Source organism: Mobula hypostoma, chromosome 3 (assembly GCF_963921235.1).
Source record: "Mobula hypostoma chromosome 3, sMobHyp1.1, whole genome shotgun sequence".
NCBI classification, from domain to species: Eukaryota; Metazoa; Chordata; class Chondrichthyes; order Myliobatiformes; family Myliobatidae; genus Mobula; species Mobula hypostoma.
In genome coordinates this window covers 6,832,374-6,844,795 of record NC_086099.1, presented here as the reverse complement: position 1 = coordinate 6,844,795, position 12,422 = coordinate 6,832,374, and the positions used below count along the sequence as shown (strand labels likewise).

Genomic DNA, 12,422 nt, shown 5'->3' with positions numbered 1-12,422 from the left:
TGAAATCATTCTCGTGAATCTTCTCTGAACCCCCTCCAATGTCAGTAACACACATCAAAGTTGCTGGTGAACGCAGCAGATCAGACAGCATCTCTAGGAAGAGGTACAGTCTACGTTTCGGGCCGAGACCCTTCGTCAGGACAATGTCACTATATCGTTTCCAATATAAGGAGCCCAGAACTACACACAATACTCCAAGTGTGGTCTCACAAGTGCCTTATAGAGCCTCAGCATCACATCTCTTATATTCTATACCTCTAGAAACGAATGCCAGCATTGCATTTGCCTTCTCAACCACCAACTCAACCTGGAGGTTAACCTTTAGGGTATCCTGCCCAAGGACTCCCAAGTTCCTTTGTATCTCTGCATTTTGAATTCTCTACCCATCTAAATGATAGTCTGCCTATTTATTTCTTCCACCAAAGTGCATGACCATACACTTTCCAACACTGTATTTCATTTGCCACTTCTTTGCCCATTCCCCTAAACTATCTAAGTCTCTCTGCAGGCTCTCTGTTTCTTCAACACTATCCGCTCCTCCACCTATCATTGTATCATCAGCAAATTTAGCCACAAACCCATTAATCCCATAGTCCAAATCATTGAAATACATTGTAAAAAGCAGCGGTCCCAACACCGACCCCTGTGGAACTCCACCAGTAACCGGCAGCCAGCCAGAATAGGATCCCTTTATACCCAGTCTCTGTTTTCTGCCGATCAGCCAATGCTCCACCCATGCTAGTAACTTCCCTGTAATTCCATGGGCTCTTACCTTGCTAAGCAGCCTCATGTGTGGCACCTTGTCAAAGGCCTCCTGAAAATCCAAGTACACCACATCTACTGCATCTCCTTTGTCTACCCTGCTTGTAATTTCCTCAAAAAATTGCAGTAGGTTTGTCGGGCAGGATTTTTCTTTCAGGAAACCATGCTGGCTTTGGCCTATCTTGTCATGTGCCTGCAGGTACTCCGTAGTTTCATCCCTAACAATCAATTCCAGCAACTTCCCAACCACTGATGTCAAGCAAACAGTCTATAGTTTCCTTTATGCTGCCTCCCACCCTTCTTAAATAGCGGAGTAACATTTCCAATTTTTCTGTCATCTGGTACAATGCCAGAATCTATCAATTCTTGAAAGATCATTGTTAATACCTCCGTAATCTCTCCAGCTACTTCCTTCAGACCCCGAGGGTGCATTCCATCAGGTCTAGGAGATTTATCCACCCTCAGCACCTTCTCAGTCGTAATTTTCACTGCACATACTTCACTTCCCTGACACTCTTGAATGTCCAGTATACTGCAGATGTCTTCCACTGTGAAGACTGATGCAAAATATGCATTCAGTTCCTCTGCCATCTCTGCGTCTCTCATTACAATATCTCCAGCGTCATTTTCTATTGGTCCTATATCTACCCTCAACCCTCCTTTACCCTTTAGATACTTAAAAAAAGCTTTTAGTATCTTCTTTGAAATTGGTCGCCAGCTTCCTTTCATAATTCATCTTTTTCTTCCAAATGGCCTTCTTAGTTTCCTTCTGCAAGGTTTTAAAAGCTTCCCAATCCTCTATCTTCCTGCTAGCTTTGGCTTCCTTGTATGCCCTCTCTTTTGCTGTTACTTTGGCTCTGACTTCACTTGTCAGCCACGGTAGTGTTGTTCTTCCATTCGAAACTGTCTTCTTATTTGGAATATATCTGTTTCGCACTTCTCTCATTTTTTGCAGAAACTCCAGCCATTGCTGCTCTGCTGTCCTTCCTGCTAGTGTCCCTTTCCAACCAACCTTGGCCAGTTCCCCTCTCATGCTATTGTAATTTCCTTTAGTCCACTGAAATATTGACACATTGGATTTTAGTTTCTCCTTCTCAAATTTCAAAGTGAACTTGATCATATTGTGATCACTGTTCCCTAAGGGTTCTTCAACCTTAAGTTTTCTTATCACTTCTGGATCATTGCACAACACTCAATCCGGCACAGCCGATCCTCTAGGTGGCTCGACAACAAGCTGTTCTAAAAAGCCATCCCTTAGGCATTCTTCAAATTCTCTCTCTTGAGGTCCAGTACTGGCCTGGTTTTCCCAATCCACTTTCATGTTAAAATCCACAATGATTATCATGACATTGCTCTTCTGACACGCCTTTTCTATCTCCTGTTGTAATTTGTAATCCACATCCTGGCTGCTGTTTGGAGGCCTGTATACAACTGCCATTAGGGGCCTTTTACCCTTGCCATTTCTTAACTCAACCCGTAGAGACTCTACACCTTCCAATCCTATGTCATCCCTTTCTAATGATTTAATATTATTTCGCATACACAGGGCCACACCACCCCCTCTGCCTACTAACCTATCTTTCTGATACACCATATATCCTTGGATGTTTGGCTCTCAATGGCAGCCATCCTTTAGCCAAGTTTCAGAGACGGCCACAATGTCATACTTGCCAATCTGTTGCTGAATTTCAAGATCGTCCATTTTATTTCTTATGCTGAGTGCATTCAAATATAACACTTTCAGTCCAGTATTTGTTGCTTTCTGTTTTAACTGCACCATGCCTCTATTGCCCTGTAACCCTGGCTGAGTTCTCAATTTTTTATGCCATTGACCTACACCACTAAGCAAGGGCTTTGTGGATCCCTGATTAGGAACCCCAGGCCACGACAGAGTGGACATGGAGAGGACGTTTCCTACAGAGGGGCAGTCTAGGACTGGAGGGCACAGCCTCAGAATAGAGGGACATCCCTTTAGAATGGAGATTGAAGAGTAATTTCTTTAGCCAGAGGGTGGTGAATCTGTGGAATTCAGTGGCACAGGTGGCTGCGGAGACCAAATCATAGGGTATATTTAAAATGGAGGTTGGTAATTTCTTGATTAGTAAAGGTGTCAAAGGCAGGAGAATGGGGTTGAAAGGTTAATAAATCAGCCATGATGAAATGGCAGAGCAAACTCAATGGGCCAAATGGCCTAACTGTGCTCCTATGTCTGATGGTCTTAACAATATAGCACAGAATGGGCTCTTCGGCCCATGATGGTGTGCAGACTTATATAAACCTACTCCACCATCAATCTAAACTTTTCCTCCTACACGGCCCATAAATCTCCATGTTATTTTATTCATCTAAACGTATCTTAAAGTATCTAATGTATCTGCCTGTACCACCACCCCAGGCAGTGCATTCCAGGCACCCACCACTCTCTGTGTGAAAAGCCTGTCTCTGACATCCAACCCACACTCTGGGGAAAAAAGGTAACGGTTGTCCACTCTGCCAATGCCTCTGCTAAACGTATCCTCCTCTGTCAAGTTGTCTCCTATCTTCTATCACTCCCTAGCTCACTCAACCTTTCCTCATGCAGTAAATTTCTCATTCCCTATATGGGTGGCACTGTGTGAGATTTCAGAGCCAGTTGTAATTCAATTCAATTCAAGTGTAATTGGTATTTAACCATATATGAATACAGCCAAACAAGACAGCGTCACTAAGGGTCAAGGTGCAAAGACACATTTACCAACAGTCACATACTGTAAGCACACACAAGATCACAATCACATAATAAGACCGGGGTTCAATTCTGACTGCAGTCTATAAGGAGCTTGTACATTCTCCCCGTGACCGCGCGCGATTCCTGCAGGTGCCCGGGTTTAATTTGATTAGGGTTAGTAAGATGTGGGAATGCTGTGTTGACACCAGAAGCAACACTTGCAGACTGCCTAGCAGATTTCCCAAGATTTGAAATGATGCAGAATGACGTATGTCAACATCCATGTGACAAATAAAGTTAATCTTAAAGTTTTTCAATGTATTCTCCAATCCAGGCAACGCCTAACCCATGTTTGTGATCCATTCCACAGAACAAGGAGTACAAGGCACTAACCGAGCAGATAATGGCAGTGAACACAGCACAGGCGACCGAAATTGATAAACTCCAGAAGGAGTTGGAGCGATGCCGGGAACAGCAGGGCCAGGAGAACAGAGCAACCAGTTTACAGGAGGAGATTGACGAACTCCATAAGGAGCTTGAGAAGTCACAGAAAGAACACAAAATCTTGGAGGATTCTTCTGCAAGAGAAAAAGCAGATCTTCAACAGGTAACTGAACAACATGAGTCAACATCAACCAAGTTAGCACGACGCTACTATAGCTTGGGGTGTCAGAGTTTAGAGTTCAATTCCGACGTTGTCTGTAAGAAATTTGTATGTTCTCCCCATGAGTGCGTGGGTTTCCTCCCACAGTCCAAAGATGTAGGTTAATTGGTCATTGTTAATTGTCCTGTAGGGTTAAATCTTAAGCCCATCGAGTCTGCTCCATCATTTTATCATGACTGATCCAGTCTCCTTCTCAGTCCCAGTCTCCTGCCTTCTCCCCGTATCCCTTCATGCCCTGACAAATCAAGAACCTGTCAGCCTCTGCTTTAAATACACCCAATGACTTTGCCTCTACAGCTGCCTGTGGCAAAGAATGCCACAGATTCACCACTCACTGGCTAAAGAAATTGCTCCTATCTCTGTTCTAAAAGGACCCCCCGTATTCTGAGGCAGTTTTGGTGGGTCCCGGGCAGTACAGCTCATTGAGCTGGAAGGGCCTGTTCCACACTGTATCGCTAAACAAACAAGTAATGACAGAAAATGCTTACTGACCACTTCAAAGCAATTCTTTATAAGTATATTCATTCTATGCTGGGAAAAAAAAATCTATAATTTTACTCGCTTTATCTGTGAAATTCAGTTGGTGATGAGGAAAACAAATGCAACATTAACATTCATTTCAAGAGGTCTAGGATGTAAAAGCAAGGATGTATTGTTGAGGCTTCATAAAGAATTGGTGAGGCCTCACTTGGAAGATTGTGAGCAGTTTTAGATAGATAGACATACTTTATTGATCCCGAGGGAAATTAGGTTTCATTATAGTTGCACCAACCAAGAACAGAGTACAAACATAGCAATACAAAACCACAAACAATCAAATAATAATATGTAAACCATGCCAGACGGAAATAAGTCCAGGACCAGCCCTTTGGCCCAGAGTGTCTGACCCTCCAAGGGAGGAGCTGCAAAGTTTGATGACCACAGGCAGGAATGACTTCCCATGACGCTCAGTGCTGCATCCCGGTGGAATGAGTCTCTGGCTGAATGTATTCCTGTGCCCAACGGTGTAAATGATGTTACACGCCGACGTCGGGTTGGCAGAGGGAAGGATGTACACAACAACCAGCACAGTAAACCCCCCTCCTTTACGCTTACCACTCTCAGTGCACTTCTGGTCAACCCGAATGGTCTGGAAGCCCATTATGGAAATGTTTTGGTCGGGTATGTCCACGTGCAGCCACGTTTCAGTAAAACACATAACATTGCACTTCCGAAATGTTCTCTGACTCCTGGCTAGCGCCGTCAACTCATCCATTTTATTACCCAGCAATCTCACATTGCCCATAATGAGAGGGGGCGACACGGCTTATAACTCCTCTTCTCCATAAGTCTCTGTTGTCTCGACCCGGTCCTCTTCCCTCGCCTTTTTGATCCCCCTCTGCATCCTCTGTGTGTTTTCCTCCAGATTTCAGCAGGGGTGTCTGCCACTCTGTTCACTAAACCAGCCGGCATTCGCGCAAGCAGCTGGTCCCTGGAATAAACAATGCGACCATGCTTCTGCCCCGCTAATGAGACGCGTCCGAATGTAACTATTTCCAATGCTAAAAACCCAAATAAAACTCTCTCCACCAGCATGTTAGAGAGGGTGCAGCTTTGACGTGTTACCGTGAAAAAAAGATGCAACAAATAACTTAAGTTAAAAAAGTAAGAAAACTAGTCGGAACGGCTGTAACAGGCAGCACGCACGACCGGCGCATGCAGCCTTATCTAAGAAAGGGTAGGCTGACAATGGAGAGGGTTCAAAGGAGAGTCACAAAAATTATTCTGGCAATGAAAGGCTTCATATGAGAAGCATTTGATGCTCTGGGCCTGTACTCGCTGGAATTTAGGAAAATGAGAGGGGATCTATTGAATGTTGAAAAGCCTCAAAAGAGTGGATGTGGACAGGATGTTTCCAACACTGGGGGAGTCTAAGACCAGAGGGCACAGCCTGAGAAGAGAAGGACGTCCATTTAGGACAGAGATAAGGAGGAATTTCTTTAGTCAGAGGGTGGTGAATCTGTGGAATTCATTGCCACAGGTGGCCGTAGAAGGCAAGTCATTGGGTACATTTAAGGCGGAAGATGATAGGTTCTTGATAAGTCAGGGCGTGAAAGGTTATGAGGAGAAGATAGGAGATTGAAGCTGAGAGGAAAATTGGATCAGCCATGATGAAATGATGGAACAAACTCAATGGCCAAATGGTGTAATTCTGCTCCTATTTCTTATGGTCTTATTATTGTCACACGTTCCAAGTTAAAAGGTTGTCTTGCATACTGTTTGTATGGATCAAACCATTACACAATGCATTGAGGTAGAACAAGGTAAAACAATAACAGAATGCAGAATAAGGTGCAACAGCTACAGAGAAAGTGCAGCGTGGGTAGACAATAAGGTGCAAGATCATAACGAGGTAGACTGTGAGGCTAAGAGTCCCTCTTATCATACTAGGAAACCATTTAATTGGGTTTGGTTTGTTATTGTCACATGTACCAAGATCCAATGAAAAGCTTGACTTGCAGACTGTTCATACGGATCAAATCATCAATACGGTACATTCAGGTAGGACAAGGGTTCCCAACCTGATGGTATCTTCTGCATATGGGAGAGAGGATGTGGGTAGTATCTTTGATTATGGTGGGGCAGTGAGAAGTGTAAACAGAGTCCGTGGAAGGGAGGCTGGCTCCTGTGATGCTCTGAGCTGTGTCCACAACTCTCTGTAGTTTCCTGCGGTCACATGTGGAGCAGAGACCATGCCAAACCAATTAGGATGTCATGGAAACAACAGGAATTCTGCAGATGCTGGAAATTCAAGCAACACACATCAAAGTTGCTGGTGAACGCAGCAGGCCAGGCAGCATCTCTAGGAAGAGGTACAGTCGACGTTTCAGGCCGAGACCCTTCGTCAGGACTAACTGAAGGAAGAGTTAGTAAGAGATTTGGGTATATTTAAGGCGGAAGATGATAGAGAATCTCTTACTAACTCTTCCTTCAGTTAGTCCTGACAAAGGGTCTCGGCCTGAAACGTCGACTGTACCTCTTCCTAGAGATGCTGCCTGGCCTGCTGCGTTCACCAGCAACTTTGATGTGTGTTGCTAGGATGTCATGGAAAGTGACACAGGCAGATTGACACAATAAGTTATTATTTATTTATTATTTTGTTTCTTCTTTTTTGTATTTGCACAGTTTGTTGTCTTTTGAACATTGGTTTGTCCTTCTTTGTTGTGTGCAGTTTTTTTCATTGATTCTATTGTGTTTCTTTGTATTTATTCTGAATGCCTACAAGAAAATGGATCTCATGGTTTTATATGGTGAGATAGACGTACTTTGAGAATAAATATACTTTGAACTATTGAGATGTGCGAATTGGTGGTTGTGAACAGAGGCACAGCACAAAACGACGCTCTCGGGGAACAAGAGGCTGATGAATTGCTGACACGTTACCTTTGCTTTTTGTCTCGACAGCGTGTGCTGGAACTGGAACAGGAGAACACACTTCTGAAACATGAAAAGGAGGAACTGAACCAACGCATCATGAGCGAATCCAAGGACGCAGCAGGTGAGATCAAGTTCAAGTTTATTGTTGTCTGTATGTATATAAATCCAAATGAAACCGTGCTCCTCAGGACTACGATGCACCAACAAACCATACATCACACACAGCAAGATATTACCACAAATAAGTTAATAACATATAATAAGTTAGCACAGGTAAACAGTAAACAGCTTGATGTTCTAGTGATGAGACCTCAGTGGTGGCAGGGTATACGTTAGCCTCCAAGCCGTTACCCAGTCTGGCAGTCCCAGTCCTGATGCTCCTGTACCTCAGCAGATGAAGCAGCGTGCTGGCACCAAGTTCTTCTGTTAAGAAGAGGGCATGTCCTGAGTTGTGGGGGTCCTTCATGATGGTTGCTGCCTTTTTGAGCCATCACCTATTGAAGGTGTCCTTGGTGCTGTGGAGGCTAGTACCCGCGATGGAGCTGGCTGAGTTGACAACTTTCTGCAGCTTTTTCTGATCCTGTGCCGTGGCCCCTCCGTGCCAGAAGGTGATGCAACCAGTTAGAATGCTCTCCATGGTACACCTGTAGAAATTTGTGAGTCTTAAGTAAATAAAAATAAATCAAATTACAGGACTAGGATTTACTAAAACCACAGTGACAAATTCACTCACAGAAACAAGATAACATTTCCTCCTCGATCATCACCATCATTATGTGCCATGTCATATGACGTGGGTGATCGTGGTCTTTGATGGGTGACCCCCAGCCATTATCAATACTCTTCAGTGATTGTCTGCCTGGCGTCAATGGTCACATAACCAGGACTTGTGATATTCACCAGCTGTTCCTATGACCATCCACCCCCTGCTCCCATGGCTTCACGGGACCCTGATCGGGGGGTGGGGGGCAGTGGGGGGAGGGGGCTAAGCAGGTGCTACACCTCACCCAAGGGTGACCTGCAGGCTAGTGGGGGGAAGGAGCACCCTACACCTCCCTCAGTGGAAATGTACCTCTACCCCACCAAATATTTTCCTTATTATAAAATTTGAAATCATTAATACAAAACATTATTATTTAACATTAATATAAAACTTTTCCTTGAGTTATGGCAAATCATCTGTTTGAAAATACATAAATGGAATTCGAGATCATGCCATTCAGCACAGAAATCCATTTTCTGTACTGTACGCCTCTATTATCACAGCAAAACACAGCTAACTAATAAAGGATGTAAACTAGAGTGAATTACTAGATAATAGCGAGGGATCTGTAAACAGTTACCCAAATGACATAACAAAGAAATCTTGGTCAAGAGATGAAACTAACATGATCATTTTATCGCAAACAACAGGAATTCTGATCATTTTATGGCTGCCATGTTTTACATACACATCAACATGTTTAATCTGGTTTGTGTCTTTTCAAACTTCAAAGCACAACTTCACTCAACTTCACTTGTCCCAACACTGAACTGTCCCCACAACCAATGGACACACTTTGAAGGACTCTTCATCTCATGCTCTCAATATTGCTTATTTATTGGTGGTCCAAGTTGGACGATCTTTCATTGATTCTGTTTTGGTTATTATTCAGGTATGGATTTATTGAGTATGCCCGCGAGAAAATGAATCTCAGGATTGTATATGGTGACATATATTTACTTTGATAATCAATTTACTTTGAACTTTAGCAAAAGAATTAATTCTTTCGACAATAATATCCTCGAATTATTTGCAAATGGAGGTTGGAGTTTCTAGTATAGTTGAACAGAGGGATTTAATAAATCATATGACTTTACATTCTTCATGTTCTTGGTTTGTTAACAAACTACAGTAAGAAATCATTATTAATTAAATGCAATGTCAGGTAAGGCAGGAGTGCGCGCGTGCACACACACACACGCACACACACACATGGCCACTTTATTGGCAGAAGCGAAAGAGGGAGAAGAGGGGAGTAGTAGTGAGAGGGGACCCAATAGTCAGGGGAACAGACAGAAGGTTCTGTGGATGTGAACAGGACACCTGAATGGTATGTTGCCTCCCAGGTGCCAGGGTCAGGGATGTCTGGGAGCACGTGGACAGCATTTTGGAGAGGGAGGGAGAACAGCCAGATGTCTTGGTACATATCGGTACCAATGACATAGGAAGGTAAAGCAAAAAGGTCCTGAAAAGAGAATTTAGAGAGCTAGGTAGAAAGTTGCGAAGAAGGACCTCCCGGGTAGCCAGTGAGGGTAGAAACAGGATGGTTTGGCAGATTAATGTGTGGCTGAGAAGCTGGTGCAGGGGGCAGGGCTTCAGGTTCTTAAATCACTGGGATCTCTTCTGGGGGAGATATGACCTGTTCAAGAGTGATGGGTTGCACCTGAACCCGAGGAGGACCAATATTCTCATGGGCAGGTTTTTTCGAGCTGTTGGGGAGGGTTTAAATTAATTAGGCAGTGGGGTGGGAACCAGAGTGAAGAGACTCAGGATAGGACAGATAGCAAAAAAAGCAAAGATAGCGTGCAGTTGGACTGTCAGGAAGAGTAGGCAGGTGATAGGACAAAATTGCAGCTTGCAGGGTGTCAATGCATTAGGGATGCAGAATCAAAAAAGGGTAGCAAATACAGTACGCAAAGTATTTTATCCTAACGCATAGAGTATAGGAAGTAAGGCGGATGACCTTGTTGCACTGTTACAGGAGAAAATCCAAAAGTTTGAGATGCAAAGGGATATGGGAGTCCTTGTGCAGAACACTCTAAAGGTTAACTTGCAGGTTGTGTCGGTGGTGAGGAAGGCAAATGCAATGTTAACATTCATTTCAAAAGGTCTATACAAGAGCAAGAATGTGATGCTGAGGCTTTATAAGGCACTGCTGAAGCCTCACCTTGAGTATTGTGAACAGTTTTGGCCCCTCATCTCAGAAAAGATGTGCTGGCATTGGAGAGGGTCCAGAGGAGGTTCACAAGGATGATTCCGGGAATGAAAGAGTTATCATACCAAGGACATTTGATGGCTCTAGGTCTGTACTCGCTGGAATTTAGAAGGATGAGGGGGGACCTCATTGAAACCTTTTGAATGTTGAAGGGCCTAGACTGAGTAGATGGGGAAACGATGCTTCCTGCTGGTGGGAAAGCCTAGGACAAGAGGGCACAACCTCAGGATAGAGGATGTACATTTAAAACAGAGATGCGGAGAAATTTCTTTGGCCTGAGGGTGGTGAATTTGTGGAATTTGTTACCACAGGCAGCTGTGGAGACCAGGTCATTGGGCACATTTAAGGCAGAGCTTGTTAAGTTCTTGATTGGAGATGGCATCAAAGGTTATGGGGGAGAAGACTGGGAAGTGGGGCTGAGGAAGGGTAAAAAAAGGATCAGCCGTGATTGAATGGCAGAGCAGATTCGATGGGCCAAATGGCCTCATTCTGCCCTTGTGTCTTATGAATGCAAATATCTAATCAGCCAATCATGTGGCAGCAACTCAATGCAGAAGTGGTCAAGAGGCTCAATTGTTGTTCAGACCAAATATCAGAATGGGGAAGAAATGTGATCTAAGTGATTTTGACCATAGAATGATTACTGGTGTCAGATGGTAAGGTCTGAGTATCTCAACAACTGAGGATCTCCTGGAATTTTCACAGACAGCAGTCTCTAGAGGAGTTTACAGAGAACAGTGCGAAAAGCAAAAGAGATATCCAATGAGTGGCAGTTCTGTGGGTAAAAATGCTTTGTTATTCAGAGAGGTGTGAGGAGAATAGCCAGAGTGGTTCCAGGTGACAGTAGCTCAAATAATCACACGTTACAACAGTGGTGTGCAGAAGAGCATCTCTGAACACATAACTCAGTGAAACTTGAAGTGGGTGGACTACAGCAGCAGAAGACCACAAACATCCACTCTGTGGGCACTTTATTAAGTACGGGAGGTAACTAATAAAGTGGTCACTGAGTGATACATTGAATTGCTGCCACATGATTGCCTGATGAGATATTTGCAGTAATGAGCAGGTGTACACGTGTAGCTAATAAAATGGCCGCTGAGGGGAGATCACACGTTTTGCAGGTGACTGCAATCACAGAATATTCATCCTTTGCCCATAATGTCCTAACTGATGTAGAACTTTCTCTTTAAAACATTTCTGCACCCCTCACCTCCATGGGTAATAGTAAAAATTACTTTGTTTATGTTACAAGTTCCTTCTACTGCAGAATTCTAACGTGTTTGATGCTCCATAGTGCCACCTCTATTGTGCATCTTTTGTCTATGCCTTTTGCAAGTGGAATGGCAGAGCAGATCCAAACAGGCTCCCAGGGGTCACTTCCTCTCCCTAATGAGGTGCAATTGAAGCATTTCTTTAAAATGTGAATCACAGGAAAATTGGGAATCTGATTAGGCACATTCTTTTCTGCCCCAAGCCGCCGCCTATAACAGGATTGCACTGTGTCTACAGAAAAATTCTCAGAGAAGATAGCAAAGGAAAATGCACAGTCAAGGAAGGAGATAGACGAAGAACGATCTCGCTATCAAAACCTCCTGAAGGAGTATTCCCGTCTGGAGCAGCGCTATGACAATCTGCAGGAGGAGATGACGTTCGTTAAGGTGTTTCTATAAACTTTTACAGACTAATACAAACAAGTACTGTAGTTTAAAAAGCCTACATTTACATCTGAATACTTCTGGTTAACAATGGATTCCATTTCTTTGGGACACATCAAGACCAGTACATTTTGGTCCAGTTAAGTGGCTGCCCCAATTAGCTGAAGTGAAGAAACTGGATTGCCTTCATACAATCTTATGGATGATTGCATCCTCCAAATCTTTATTTTCATCGT

At 43.7% G+C, this 12,422-nt stretch overlaps 1 protein-coding gene across 2 annotated transcripts in view; it reads left to right on the top strand.

Annotated features, from left to right (window-relative positions):
* The window catches only part of LOC134343838 (unconventional myosin-Vb-like), a 293,220-nt gene that overhangs the window by 231,640 nt on the left and 49,158 nt on the right, over nt 1–12,422 (top strand). For both annotated transcript variants that reach the window (XM_063042611.1, XM_063042610.1), the window contains exons 22-24: nt 3,840–4,076; nt 7,578–7,671; nt 12,041–12,189. In XM_063042611.1, coding sequence (XP_062898681.1) covers nt 3,840–4,076; nt 7,578–7,671; nt 12,041–12,189 — 480 coding nt within the window. The remainder of the gene's footprint in view (nt 1–3,839; nt 4,077–7,577; nt 7,672–12,040; nt 12,190–12,422) is intronic.